At 36.6% G+C, this 16,146-nt stretch overlaps 1 protein-coding gene across 15 annotated transcripts in view; it reads left to right on the top strand.

Moving 5' to 3' along the window:
• Positions 1–16,146, top strand: part of SCLT1 (sodium channel and clathrin linker 1) — a 289,811-nt gene that overhangs the window by 169,896 nt on the left and 103,769 nt on the right. For all 15 annotated transcript variants that reach the window (XM_077140031.1, XM_077140032.1, XM_077140040.1 and 12 more), the window contains 2 exons: positions 1,517–1,694; positions 4,772–4,870. In XM_077140031.1, coding sequence (XP_076996146.1) covers positions 1,517–1,694; positions 4,772–4,870 — 277 coding nt within the window. The remainder of the gene's footprint in view (positions 1–1,516; positions 1,695–4,771; positions 4,871–16,146) is intronic.

Consider the following 16,146-nt stretch of genomic DNA (forward strand, 5'->3'; position numbering starts at 1 on the left):
GAGATCCCCCAGACTTACCTTCACCCACAACCCCAACTTTTTGAAGGAGAAAGCCTCTTCTACTTACCCTGGCTCCATCCAGCCACTCCTGGAATCTGAGCTGTATTGCCGTAGTCATTGCCATTTCTTCAACCATTACCCAGAAACTGAGAACAAAGGACTCATTACTGGTTCCAGCTTTCACTTACAAAAGCTGAACTATTGGCAGCCTCTTACTTCCTCTGGTACTCCTGTAGTTATTCTAGTATCTAGTCTGGTTCCAGAGTTATCACCTAGTTAATTACTATCTTTTTCCTTCTCATTCATTTTCTAGTGGAGAGAGTGATCTATAAAACTTCCTATTCTGCCCTTCTGCAGGCTGGAAAAAGTATTTCTTCCTAAGTAGATACACAAAGGAAAACAAACTTGTAAAATTATCATACCTGCTTTCCATGGAGTTTTCTGAAGCTTTGAAGGTCTAGACTACTTTTTAAATATATTCGGTAGCTTTGTCTTAAATTGCAATCTTAATTCAAAACTTCACTCTAGACTCTTTTGTTGGTTTTGCTGTTATTTCCTAGTCCTGTCCTCATTGATGTTCCTTTAAGGAACTTAAATGTTGTCATCAATAATCCATTCAAGATAAAATGACCACAGCCTGTAAATTCATATCATATTTTCTAGCTGGAAATCTACTCCGTATGATTGCAGTTACACTTAGAAACAGTCTACTGATCTCAGCACATCAACAATTGAGATGTTAGTTCTAGTCATAGATCATAGCTAATTTGTTGTATATACAAAAAAATTTTAGTATCTTTGAGGATGTTGAGGATTATATTTGTTTTACTTACTTTGGCTCATGTAAAGCAACTTGCACAAATAAAGCTCTATACAAATATTTGCTGTTATCATTATTATTATTATAAAGAGGTAAACTTGGCCCAATTTCAGTAAATTGACAAAAGGGTAGGATTTGACTGTAGAGTATATGGTAGTAAAAATAGTAGTAATACATATTTTATATTATTAAACTATAGAAACATCTAACTAGGAAGCTGATGGCCTGAATATGCTTTTCTATAACTTACTTTTAACAGTAATCTGCCTTTTCAGAGCAGTAAAGGAGAGCCAAGCAAAAAAAAAAAAAAAGTAAAGAAAGAAAAACCATATAAATATAAAGAACAACTCATTCCTTAAGGATTTGCTTCATAATGGTGTTATATAACTGTATAATACATGTGATGTAAAAGAAACAATTACAGTCAGAATATCTAAGCTCATTTGCAGCCCTACTGCTTCTTAGCCATATGACCTAATCAAGTGATTAACTTCCCTGAATCTGTTTGTTATTCTTTAAAATAGGGATAAAGAAGTCTGCTTTGTAGAACTGTTATGAGAATCAAATGAGGAAATATATGTGAAAGTAATTGGCACAATGCCTGGCCTGTAATAGACGATTACTAAATCTCCTGTCTCGTCTCCCTCCTTCCCTTTAAAAATATTTAACTTACACAAAGTGAATATTAATTTCTAGATTATGTGTGGCAATCCAAGAAGCCAACCAATTAAGAGCAGAAAAAACACATCTGGAAATACAGACAAGAGAGTTACAAGGAAAGTGCACCGAGTTAGAAAATGAGAAATATGAGGCTATTGTAAGAGCCAGAAACAGCATACAACTCTTAGAAGAAGCTAACCTTCAAAAAAACCAGGTAAGGAAACTAGTAAACATGTTTAAAAATAACAGGATGCTGAATATTACTCCATGTGGCCTAATAATAAGAAAATCAGTAAATGCAGAATAAATTAATGAAAATCAAAATGCTACACTTCCATTAATAGATATGCAGTATTTTTGGATGGTAAGACTTAAAATCAGAAAACATTATAAAATATCAATTCTCTCCCAAAAGTAATATGTAAAACCAGACTTTTCTTAAGTCCCCCAATCCCTCTATAACTAATCTTCATCCCCTGAGCTCTCATGCTTTAAAAAGATCTGTTATAACAGTACTTTCCTATAGTATACCCTGTATTTTATTGAGCTGAAGCATATGAATCTTATTTATCTTTGTTTTTCCCTGAACACCTACACGATTAACCCTGGTAAAGCAGAAGCTTGATTACAAGGAAATAAATTTAGCTATAAAGATTTATTTTTTTAACCCTCTAACAGTTGTGATTAGCTATCATATGCCTTATTTTTTGTCTTATACCACATTCACAGGAATGATATAGAGTTTATAGAAATCACAGAGTAAATAGATTTGTTTCTAATGTTTTTTGCCTTCCTTATGTAGAGAGCATTAAGTCCATCAATTCATCTAACCAGCATTTATTGAATACCTTGTATATATGCATAATATCCAGCTGGGATATATGGGAGGTATAAAGGAACAGCTTTGTGTTTTCGTTTCCTTGCTGCTAAAGTGAATATCATGCAATGGGTTGGCTTAAACAATGGGAGTTTATTGGCTTAAGGTGTTTTGAGGCTAAGAGAATTCCAAATCAAGGCATCACCCTGAGGTAATGTTTTCTTTCTGAAGACTGGTATTCTGGGATTGGTTGTCCTAGATTCTTGGCTCCTTAGTTACATGGCAATGTACATGGCAGCCTCTCCTGGACTCTCCTTTCTCTTCCTGGTTCTGTTGCTTCAGCTTCTTTTTTCCAGTGACTTCCTCTCTTTGCGACTCTCACTATAAGGCCTTCAGTGATAGGATTAAGACTCTGCCTGGACTGTGCCTTATCTGACATAATCTCATCAAAGGGTCCTATTTACAGGGTTCACACCCACAGGAATGAAATATGTTTAAGAACCTGTTTTTCTGTGGTACAAAGCTCTAAACCACCCCACTTTGTTTTATTTATGTTTCCATTTTTTACATGGTAGAGGGCTTTCCAACAGAGCTACTAAAAATACAAACAAGCTATCCATTGGCTATGAGAGAGCTAGTAAGAAATGAAAAAGAAAAAAATTATCCAAATCCAAACCATAGGAAGGAGAGGCTGTTCATCATGTTTTTCTGTGACCTGAATACTGTTTTTTAGAATGTCTAAAGATATACAATATACATAATAATGTGACCTGAATACTGTTTTTTTAGAATGTTTAAAGATGTACAATATACATAATATGCTTGGGAATTGCTCTAAACACCAAAATTAGCTAGAAATATTAAGGGCAGGACAAAATTGATCTCTACCCTCCAAAGCATAGCTATTAAAGCATTCTTAACATCAGGTTCCTAAAACTGGAAATATTTGCCTGGGACATCATGGACGAAGAAGAAAGTAGTAGTCCACATTGCGTGCTACCTAAATCTTCTCACTCAAGTCCCAAGACTCAGATAGTGACTGTCTGTGGCTACAATATTAAAATCCCTTTTGACTCATTGTTTAATTGCTAATGGCTTCAGTTGCTTATTCACAGAAGTAAGGGCTTCACTTACCCCATCATATAACTAAGCAGGAAGCATATCCTAGTATTCCTTCTTTTTGACCCCCTAGGTTCAGCTCTCTTTATGGTGCTTCTCCTTTTCCTTATTGTCCAATTCTCCACTCCCCCCACACACACACCAAAGATGTTACATCAGAACCGCTATTAATCTCACTAATTTATTGAAGCAGGAGGGTTTTGTTAAAGAAAATCTTTTAATACAGATTGTAATGTGTATGGTATCTATGAAGGATAACAGTATCAGAGCAGATAGCTACTTACGTTGTGATAAAAAAAGAGATTCAGTCAGGCCTAATTGGAGAAGTTCAAGCTCTGAAAGATGTCTAGCTTAGAGAAGTAAATTTTGAAATTGTCTGTGTACATGTAAACCCATGAGACCAAGTTAGAGCACCATGGGATGAATGTAAATAGAAAAGAGGACCGAGGAATAAACCTCGGGCATCCCAGTAGTAACAGGTTCAGGAGAACAGGAAGAGCCAGCAGTGCAGACTGAAAAAACCTCACCAGTGATATAAGAGGAAAACCAGCTCTTTGACGTGCTGAAAGCCAAATAAAGAAAGTAAAACAAGAAGAAAGTAATCTCTCGTGCAGCCGATAGATCAAGTAAGATAAGTATTGAAACTCGACTCATAGATTATCAACACGGAGATCATGGGTGGTGAAAGCCTGATTGGAATATTTGTAATAAAGAATGGGAGGGGTTGGTGTGATGGTGGCTCAGTGGCAGAAGTCTCACCTGCCGTGCTGGGGAAAGGAAAAAAAAAGGATGGGAGAAGTATTAGAGGTAAGTAAGTGTAGACTTGAAAGGAGTTTGCTCCATAGAAGCAAAGAAGTAGGGTGTGATGTGGCAATAGAACTAGGATGTTGGGAATATTTTTTTAGGTGGGAAATGAGAATGATTGGAGACAAAGTAGTTGGTATCTACAGTGATGTAGACATGAGGTGATAAGGAGCACAATTGAAAAAAGTGGAGAGAAAAGAAAATCAAAGGGATTTTACCTAGATATAGTATTTAATGACTAATTTCGTATAGGGACCAAAGGAAAAGGAAAATTTTAAAATGAGTCTAGAGTATCCAGCTATAGAGATAAGAAGAAATGGATACCAAAGAAAAATAGCAATTTTTTAGTTAGAGCAAGGGCAGATGAGGAGGTTAGAGAAAATAAACGTTATTCTTGACTTGAGCAAGATCTATAAGTGGAGATGTCCCAGCAATTTAGAATAAGGTGTTTAGTTTCAAGAAAGTGATTAGTGGGGGTTTTACCCATATATTGTTATCTGTATTAATAATGATATGACCTATAATAACATGAAATTATTCTTTTTTCTAAGGCCCTGCTTGAAGAAAAACAAAAAGAAGAAGATATAGAGAAAATGAAAGAAACTGTTTCTAGGCTTGTACAAGATGCTGCCATAAGGACCAAGAAGGAAGTAAGGGGTTTTTTATTATATGTGAAATTCAAAATTTAAGTCACAGCTAAATACTCCCTAAGTTTGGGAGTGATGAACTTAGCTAATTAACCAACAACTGTTTGTATTAATTGTGCTTTATTTCCAGTAACAAGAATCTCAGTATAGTAGCCCCTGCTATCAAATGGAGAGGGAAAAGAGGGATTTAAGTTTGGAATGTATAGTGAAAGTTAACACAACTGACATAAAATTTTAAAAAGAAAGCTCCACAAGAAAACTAGAATGCATAAAGGCAAGCGAAGAAAACCTATTGTTGTTTACAGTATTTTAGAATTTATCAGGACCAGAGAGATCTGCTTTAACTCCTTTTTTTTTTGGTTTAACTTTTCATGTTATTATTAAATAAGTTGAAACTCCTGAGAGGTTACTAATCACTCAAGGTTTTATACTAATTATAGATAGAGCTAGAACCTAGACCCATACTATCTCCTTTCTATACTGAGCCCAGCATTTTTCCAATAACATCTTGCTTCTACTTATATAGTTTGTGCATTGTGTTGTTGTTTGCAATTCTAGTATCAAGATTTAATTTATTGTCTTCATGTTAAAGTACTGAATTATTTCTTGGTTTGAATTGTAAGGCTTATGAAATTTAAAACTCTGTTGGAAAAGTGAGTATGCTTTCATACAGAGAGAAATGCAAGACATACATATATTTCCCTTTTCTCCTGGTATGGATATGAACCAGTTCTTAAGTAATGAAAATATAGTTTAGGAGTAATAAACCACAAAAACCCATTTTAAAGGTAAGAAAACTGAAATACAGAGAGGTTGAGTAACTTGCTTAGGGTTCTGTCTCTAGAAAGGGGCACCCCTGAAACAGAAATGCAAGTTTATCAATTCTAGAGCTCTACTCTCAATCACTATGATAGATTGTTTCCTGTGTTTTATATTTTTATATTTTATTTTTAGAAATTTTTGTTTTATTTTATTTTATATTTTATTTTTAGAAATTTCCAAATCAGAACCCAAAAATAAAAAAATTCAAAGAATAATACAGTAAATATCCATTTACCCCCTCACCCAGATAACTCAGAATGTTTTGCCAGACATTCAGTATGGCTGCAGGCATCATGACACCTCACTCCTAAATACCTCACTATCCATTTTCCCATGTCTCAATTTGAAAGGATTATGTACTCTAGGAAAGCCATGTTTAAGCCTGATTCAATCTTGTGGGAGCAACCATTTCTTTTAATCCCTATTCAGCACTATAGGTTGAAACTTGATTAGATTATCTCCACAAGCTGTGACTCGCCCAATTGTGGGTATTTAACTTTTGATTAGAGGGAGATATGCCTCCACCCATTCCAGGTGGTCTTGATTAGTTTACTGAACTTCTTTAAAAGAGGAAACATTTTGGAGAGGCACCAGAAACAGAGAGCCAGGGGAACAGCAGAGCCCATGCAGCCAGAGAACTTTGGAGATGAAGAAGGAAAATGCCCCCAGGGGAGCTTCATGAAACAAGAAGCCTAAAGAGGAAGCTAGCAGACATTGCCATGTTCACCAAGTGCCCTTCCAGTTGAGAGAGAAACCCTGAACTTCATCGGTCTTTCTTGAGTGAAGGTAATCTCTTGTTGGTGCTTTAATTTGGTCATTTTTGTAGGCTTGCTTTAGTTGGGACATTTTCATGACCTTTGAACTGTAAACTTGCAAGTTAATAAATTCCCCCTTTTTAAAACCATTCTGTTTCTAGTATATCTCATTCCAGCAGGTAGCAAACTACAACACCCCAGAAAAAGGATATTTTACTGCATAAACTGATGCCTATTATCTTGCCTTTAAAAAAAAAAATCAAGATTACTTTAATAAAATTCACATTTAAATTTCCCCAGTTATTTAAAATATCTGTCATAGCTGTTTCTTTTTTTTAATCCAGAAGCAAATCAAGGTTCATCCATCACATTTGTCTTCTATGAATCTGTTCTAGTTTGCTAGCTGCTGGAATGCAACACACCAGAGACGGATTGGGTTTTAATAAAAGGGGATCTATTTTGTTAGTACTTCAGAGGAAAGGCAGCTAACTTTCCACTGAGGTTCTTTCTTACGTGGGAAGACACAGGATGGTCTCTGCTGGCCTTCTCTCCAGGCCCCTGGTTTCCAGCAACTTTCACCAGGGTGATTTCTTTCTACATCTCCAAAGGCCTGGGCTGAGCTGCAAGTGCTGAGATGAGGAATGCCGAGCTGCTTGGGCTGTGCTACGCTGTGCTCTCTCATTTAAGCACCAGCCAATTAAGTCAAATGACATTCATTGCAGCAGGCACCCTTAGCTGACTGCAGATGTAATGGGCAACAGATGAGGTTCACGTACCGTACCATTGGCTCATGTCCACAGCAACAGAACTAGGCACGTTCACCTGGCCAAGTTGACAACTACCACAGACTCTATAGTCTCCATCAATTTATCTCAGTTCTCTGCTTTCCTCTCTGTATGACATAGTGTGCATTCTTCAAAGGATTCTATTTGTCCTGCAGAATTTCCCATATTCTGGATTCATGTGACTGTTCCTTCATGATTAGATTCAGATCATTTCTGAAAAGGTGATGATGGGTTCCTCCCACTCATCACATCAGAAAGCTGTAATGTCAGGTCATGCTTCCATTGGTGATGCTAAACTTGACCACATAAAGTGATAACACTATATCTCTCCATTGTATACTTAATGAATAATTGAGGGAGCTGCCTTAAGACCATGCAGGTATTCTTTTCTACCAGAATCTTTCATTCAGTGATCTTGGTATCCATTGATGACTTTCACCTGAAATAAATATTATATTGGGTGGGGGTAGAGATTGTGAAAATGATTTAATTCAAATTCTAACGTTTTCCCATATTTCCCATATTTCCAATCCATATTGCTATGGATTCATGAGTTTTTAAAATTTTTTATAAGTAATAATCCATTACAATCAAAATTCTTTTAAATCTCAGTTTGGCTCTCTAACTTTCTTTCACAAATACCTGTTTCATTTTGTACTTTATCTGCCTCAGATATGGAATCAGACTTCTCAGAGATACTCTCATTGATTATTAATTTAATTTGACATTTTTATCAGAAGTATGAATTAGCAAGCAGAATTTGCTATCTCCATTTTTACTGTAATATTTACATTAAAATGCTTACCTACATAGTCATAAAAAGTAAGAAATCATAAACATAAATGATTGAAAACCAATATTCCTTTCCTTTAAAATGAGCTTCTATGGGATAGTTTGGATATTTGGATATACTGTATAGTCCTCCACTGAATACAATTTTGTTAATTTGTCTCTTAACCATATTTTTCTCTGGGAAAAAAACTCTCTTCTAGATGGACTGAACTAAACAGATTTTTTTAAAGCTCATCAGTTTAAAGTAATAAGTTGACATGTTTTCTTATTTTTCATTCCTACAAAGCTACTGTAAAACATTTCATACTGCAAAAGTATTTTTTAGAAATCTGTTATCACCATCTGACTAGATAACTTCCTAAGGTAAAATTTCTAATTTGAGGCAGAGTCCAAACTAAAGCCTGTTATTTTTTTTATTACTTATTCCTGTTTTGTTTATCATTTCTGTAGGAATTCTTGTCCTATTCTTAGAGATGAGAATACTGTAATGTTGGACTGTGGCCTAAACTATCCTTGATGATTTATTTAAAAATAGATATTATTAAATTAGGGCCTAATTATAATGTTATTTTTAATCAAACTTTACCATGGTATGAGTACTCCTCCAATTGTATTTCCTAATCATAAAGTAAATTCACATTGATTTTATAGTTGATGAAGGTTGACTTTTACATGTGCCCTTAAATAATCTCAGTATAATATTCAAAAATGTTATCTCTATATTCAGTCCAAACTTCTGCAGACATGAATGCTTAGCTCCCTCCTAAAAGGTAGCTTTCTCCCTGTCTAAATGGTCCTACCTAGGCATCACTTTCAGCATATCTGAAAGTGAACTTGCTTTCTTATTCACAAACCTGCCCTCCTCATGTATTACCACTGATTTTCTTATGCCCAGCTTTTTCCTACTGTTCCAACTATACCTTCAGGAAGTTTTTATTAAACAATTCTTTTATGCCAACAACTTTGCTGGATACCTGCCCCCTCTGAGTTCCCCACAGTTGCAAAATTGATTTTTTTTTAAGTAAACTTTCCTAATTATTAAAAAGTAATACATGGTCCAGTTGAACAACCTAGTGGCATAAGATGTTCTTGAATGCTGTTCTGCCACAGAATCCTCCCAAATGGAAAAACTGGCAGAGCCATTTTTCCTAAGAACTCCAGGAAACAAAGAGTTGATTTAGTAACTGGGAAATAACTAAACCAAGAAAACATAGCTGTAAAATGTATAAGAAACTTGTGGCACCCTTGTTGACCCCTCCTCCTACCCCATCTCTGATGCAGTGTGGAGCCACCCCACACATCCATTGTAGATCCCTGGTCCTGTTCCAGAGGAAACAGAGTTAAGCTGATCATCTTTTTTTTTTTTTTTAATTTTAAAATTTTTTTAAAAATATGACAAAAAGAAACACAAACACAATATGATCATTCCATTCTACATATATAATCAGTAATTCACAATATCATTACATAGTTGCATATTCATCATCATAACATTTCTTAGAACATTTGCATCAATTCAGAAAAAGAAATTTAAAAAATTCATACATACCATACCCTTAGCCCTCCCTTTCATTGATCACTGGCATTTCAATCTAAGTTTATTTTAACATTTGTTCCCCCTATTATTTATTTTTGTTCCATATGTTTTACTAGTCTGTTGATAAGGTAGATAAAAAGAGCATCAGACTCAAGATTTTCACACTCATACACTCATATTGTGAAAGCTCTATCATTATACAATCATCTTCAAGAAACTTGGCTACTGGAACACAGCTCTACATTTTCAGGCAATTCCCTCCAGCCTCTCCATTACATCTTGACTAACAAGGTGTTATCTCCTTAATGGGTAAGAATAACCCCCAAGATAACCTCTTGACTCTGTTTGGAATCTCTCAGCCATGGACACTTTATTTTGTCTCATTTTGCTCTTTCCCCTTTTTGGTCGAGAAGATTTTCTCAGTCCCTTAATGCTGAGTCTCAGTTCATTCTAGGGGTTTTCTCAATCTCTTGATGCTGAGTCTCAGCTCATTCTAGGATTTCTGTCCCACGTTGCCAGGAAGGTCCACACCCCTGGAAGTCATGTCTCACGTAGATGGGGGAGGGCAGTGAGTTTGCTTGTTGTGTTGGCTGGAGAGAGAGGTCACATCTGAGCAGCAAAAGAGGTTCCCTTGGGGGTGACTCTTAGGCCTAATTTTAAGTAGGCTCGACCTATATACTATGTGGGGTTAAGTTTCATATGAACAAACCCCAAGATTGGGGGCTCAGCCTATTGCTTTGGTTGTCTGCACTGCTTGTGAGAATATCAAGAATTCAACTTGGGGAAGTTGAATTTTCCCCCTTTCTCACCACTCCCCAAAGGGGACTTTGCACATACTTTTTTATTTACTGTTCAAATCACTCTTGGGTTCATCGGGACATCACTCTGGACAAACCAACAAAATCATGCCCTACTTTAGGTTCCATGTACTTATGTTCTTCAACCAAGCTGTCTACATAAGTTATATTAGGAAATGCACTAGTCAAAATATTAATTTTGTAACAAATATTTTTTACTTTAGTCTCACACATAAGTTAAAATTTTAAAATGTTAATTACTATCGATTTTCAACCCTGCAGTAATGACATTTCTATATTCTTCCTCATGCAAAAACATTTCTAAATTTGTGCATTTAGTCACTATCATTATACACTCTAGGCATTCCTAAATTATATGATCTCAGTCTTTATAGTCATCTTTCTTTCTGATTTCATTTGTGCCCCCAAGCCTCCTCCCTCTATCATTCTCACATTCAGCTTCATTCAGTATTTTAACATAATTGTATTACAGTTAGGTAGTATTGTGCTATCCATTTCTGAGTTTTTACTATCAGTCTTGTTGCACAATCTGTATCCTTTTAGCTCCAATTACCTAATATCTTACCCTATTTCTATCTCCTGATGGTCTCTGTTACCAATGAAATTCTCCAGGTTTATTCACTAATGTCAGTTCATATCAGTGATACATAGAGTATTTGTCCTTTTGTTTCTGGCTAATCTCACTCAGCATAATGTCCTTAAGGTCCATCCATGTTGTTACATGCTTCATAACTTTATTCTGTCTTACAGCTTCGAAATATTCCATCGTGTGTATATACCACAGCTTGTTTAGCTACTCATCTGTTGATGGACATCTGGGCTGTTTCCATCTCTTGGCAATTGTAAATAATACTGCTATAAACATTGGTGTGCAAATGTCCGCTTGTGTCCTTGCCCTCATGTCCTTTGAGTAGATACCTAACAATGATATTGCTGAGTCATATGGCAATTCTTTATTTAGCTTCCTGAGGAAGTGCCAAACTTCATTCCACAGTGGTTGTACCATTTGACGTTCCCACCAACAATGGATAAGTGTTCCTGTTTCTCCACATCCTCTCTAGCACTTGTCGTTTTCTGTTTTATTGATATTGGCCATTCTGGTGGGTGTGAGATGATATCTCATTGTGGTTTTGATTGGCGTTTCCTTAATAGCCAATGAAGTTGAGCATCTTTTCATGTGCATTTTGGCCGTTTGTGTTTCCTCTTCTGAGAAGTGTCTGTTCAAGTCTTTTGCCCATTTTGTAATTAGGTTGTCTGTCTTTTTGTTGTTGAGTTGAACAGTCTCTTTATATATTTTGGATACTAGACCTTTATCTGATATATCATTTCCAAATATTGTCTCCCATTGTGTAGGCTGTTTTGTTACTTTCTGGACGAAGTTCTTTGTTGCACAAAAGTGGTTAATTTTGAGGAATTCCCATTTATTTATTTATTTATTCAGTGCTCATGCTTTGGGTGTAAGGTCTAGGAAACAGCCTCCTATTATAAGATTTATAAGATATCTCCATACATTAAGCTGATCATCTTGATTAGGAGGGCTGAACTCTGAAGGAAAACATCAGCCAATGCAGAGCCAATTCACAAAGATAGTGAAAGATGTTTTTTGCATTGGTTTGTTTTTCTTAGCTTCTGGCCGTCAAGGAAATCTTTGTCCTATCTCTAGCTGGACACAAACAGACAGCATAGGGAATAAATCCCAGAATTATCACTTTGAAATATTAAAATGTACAATGTAAGCGAAAGTTTATAAGACAAAAAAAACAAATAATGGCCTATCCAAACAAGATAATTATCCAAAAATCACTAATGAAAAAAATGAGATTTGGGACATAAGACTTTTAAAAGTAATCTTCAGTATGTTCATGGAGAGAAAGTAAAACACAGAGAAAGAATTAAAGAATATCAGAAAGATAATGAATGAGTAATATGAGAATGTCAAAGAAAAAGATAAAAATTTTTTAAAAGAGCAAGCCAGTATTGGAATTGAAGACCACAATAACTGAAATAAAAATTTAGAGATTTCAACAGCAGATTGGAGCTGGCAGAAGAAAGAGTCGCTGAACTCAAAGACAAGATGCGAAATTATTCAAGCTGAGGAGCAGAAAGAAAAAAGAATTTAAAAGAGTAAACAGAGCCTAAGAGACCTTTGGCACTCTGTCATATGTACCAGTGTGCACATTATCGAAGTCTCAGAAGCAGAAGAAAAAAAGCGGAAGAAAATTTTCAAAGAAATATTTGCAGAAAACTTTCCAAATGTAATGAAAGACATGAGTATGCTCATTCGCGAAGCCAAACAAGCTCCATGCAGAATAAAATGACAGAGGACTGTGACAGACACATAGCGCTCAAACTTTTGAATGCCAGGGAGGAGATATTTCTGAACATATGAGAGGAAAGCAACATATTATTTACAAGAGAGTACCAATAAGATCAAGTGCCAATTTTGCATCAGTGCTGAGAGGAAAATGTATAGCTTTAAAGGTTTAAATTTGAAAAGAAGAGAGATTGCAAATGAGAGCCCCAACCTCACAAATGGAGGATATAGAAATGAACAACAAACTAAATCCAAAGCAAGCAAAAGGAAGGAAATAGCAAAGATTAGAGGGGAGATAAACGAAATAGAGAATTTTAGAAACAGAGATAATCAACAACAAAAAAGTTGGTTCTTTAAAAAGATATTTAAAAAATGAACAAACCTTTGGATATATTGTCAAAGAAAAAGAGAATACACAAGTAAGTGAAATCACAAATGAAATGGAAAATATTACTACCAGCTTCACAGATATAAAAAGCAGTGTGAAAGAAAATTATGAACAATGTATACCAACAAAATAGATAACCTAAAGGAAAGGGACAAACGCACCACTACCTACACTGATTCAAGAAGAAAGAGAAGGGGTTCACCCCTATGAAAGTTATTTCTACAAAGGATAGACTAAGCCTCCTTAAAATTAGGCCTCAGAGTCACCCCAGAGAACCTCTTTTGTTGCTCAGATGTGAACTCTCTCTCTCTCTAAGCCGATGCAGCAAGTGAGCTCACTTCCCTCCCTCCACACACACACATGAAAAGGGTGTAAATCTCCCTGGCAGCATGGAACAGAAATCCTGGATGAGCCAAGACCCAGCATCAGGGGATTGAGAAAGCCTTCTGGACCAAAAGGGGGCTAGAGAGAAATGAGACAAAGTAAGATTTCATTGGCTGACTGGTTTCAGAGTTGAGAGGTATTCTGGAGGTTATTCCTACACATTATATAGATATCCATTTTTAGTTTATGCTCTATTGGAGTGGCTAGAGGGAAGTACCTGACACTGTAGAGCTGTGTTCCAGTAGCCATGTTTGTTGAAGATGATTGGGTGACAATATAGCTTTTACAGTGTGACTGTGTGATTGTGAAACCTTGTGTGTGATGCTCCTTTTATCTAGGGTGTGGACAGATGAGTAAAAAAATATGGATTAAAAATAAATAAATAGACTTCCGGAGAAGATGGTGGCTTAGTAAGACGCGCGGGTCTTAGTTCCTCCTCCAGAACAGCAACTAAAGAAACAGAAACAATACGAAACAGCTCCCGGAGCCACGACAGAGACCAAAAAGACAGCGTACCCCATTCTGGAACGGCTGAACGGGCAGGGAGAATCCGCTGCAGTGAGATACCGAGGGGCGCGCGCTTTCCCGGGCCGGGGCGGCTGGCGACCAGGGTCCCTTCCACACAAGTGGCTTCCCGGTCCGACTGGGAACATTGGATAGTGGGGCCCTCCCACCACGCTTGGCGTCTCGGGCCAGCTGGGCAATTTGGACTGGCACTCCCCCAAGCCGCGGTGGCCGGCGACCCCCCCTCCACGCGCGGTTTCCCGGGCCGACTGCGAGATTCGGATTGGCAAGTTAAAGGAGCCACAGCATCTTTTACTGGTGGGACCTGCAGACAGACGAGCGCCACCTACTGGGCAGGAAAAGAAAAACAGAGCCCAGAGATTTCACAGAAAAACCTTTCAACCAGCCAGGTCCCACACCCAGGGAAATCTGATCAAATGCCCAGACACCAGCAGAAAATAATGGATCACGCTCGGAAAATTGAAGATATGGCCCAGTCAAAGGAACAAACCAATAGTTCAAATGAGATACAGGAGCTGAGACAACTAATGCTGAATATACGAACAGAAATGGAAAACCTCTTCAAAAACCAAATCAATAAATTGAGGGAGGACATGACGAAGACATGGGCTGAACAAAAAGAAGAAATAGAAAATCTGAAAAAACAAATCACAGAACTTATGGGAGTGAAGGACAAAGTAGAAAAGATGGAAAAAACAATGGATACCTACAATGGTAGATTTAAAGAGACAGAACCTACAATTAGTGAACTGGAGGATGGAACATCTGAACTCCAAAAAGAAACAGAAACTATAGGGAAAAGAATGGAAAAACTTGAGCAGGGGATCAGGGAACTGAATGACAATATGAAGCGCACAAATATACGTGTTGTGGGTGTCCCAGAAGGAGAAGAGAAGGGAAAAGGAGGAGAAAAACTAATGGAAGAAATTATCACTGAAAATTTCCCAACTCTTATGAAAGACCTAAAATTACAGATCCAAGAAGTGCAGCACACCCCAAAGAGAATAGACCCAAATAGGCGTTCTCCAAGACACTTACTAGTTAGAATGTCAGAGGTCAAAGAGAAAGAGAGGATCTTGAAAGCAGCAAGAGAAAAACAATCTGTCACATACAAGGGAAACCCAATAAGACTATGTGTAGATTTCTCAGCAGAAACCATGGAAGCTAGAAGACAGTGGGATGACATATTTAAATTACTAAAAGAGAAAAACTGCCAACCAAGACTTCTATATCCAGCAAAATTTCCTTCAAAAATGTAGGAGAAATTAAAACTTTTATAGACAAAAAGTCACTGAGAGAATTTGTGACCAAGAGACCAGCTCTGCAAGAAATACTAAAGGGAGCACTAGAGTCAGATACGAAAAGACAGAAGAGAGAGGTATGGAGTAAAGTGTAGAAAGAAGGAAAATCAGATATGATATATATAATACAAAAGCCAAAATGGTAGAGGAAAATATTATCCAAACAGTAATAACACTAAAAGTTAATGGACTGAATTTCCCAATCAAAAGACATAGACTGGCAGAATGGATTATGACCCAGCAATACCACTGCTAGGTATCTACTCAAAGGACTTAAGGGCAAAGACACAAACGAACATTTGCACACCAATGTTTATAGCAGCGTTATTTACAATTGCAAAGAGATGGAAACAGCCAAAATGTCCATCAACAGACGAGTGGCTAAACAAACTGTGGTGTATACCTACGATAGAATATTATGCAGCTTTAAGACAGACTAAACTTATGAAGCATGTAATAACATGGATGGACCTAGAGAACATTATGCTGAGTGAGTCTAGCCAAAAACTAAAGGACAAATACTGTATTGTCCCACTGATGTGAACCGACATTCGAGAATAAACTTGGAATAGGTCATTGGTAACAGAGACCAGCAGGAGTTAGAAACAGGGTAAGATAATGGGTAATTGGAGCTGAAGGGATACAGACTGTGCAACAGGACTAGATACAAAAACTCAAAAATGGACAGCACAATAATACCTAACTGTAATGTAACTATGTCAAAACACTGAATGAAGCTGCACCTGAACTGTAGTTTTTTTGTTTGTTTGTTTGTTTGTATCTTTTGTTTTTGTTTTTTTCTTTTTCCTTTTTATATATATATATATTTTTTATTATTATTATTATTTTAATTTTCTT

This window comes from Tamandua tetradactyla, chromosome 22, assembly GCF_023851605.1.
Source record: "Tamandua tetradactyla isolate mTamTet1 chromosome 22, mTamTet1.pri, whole genome shotgun sequence".
Classification (NCBI taxonomy): Eukaryota; Metazoa; Chordata; class Mammalia; order Pilosa; family Myrmecophagidae; genus Tamandua; species Tamandua tetradactyla.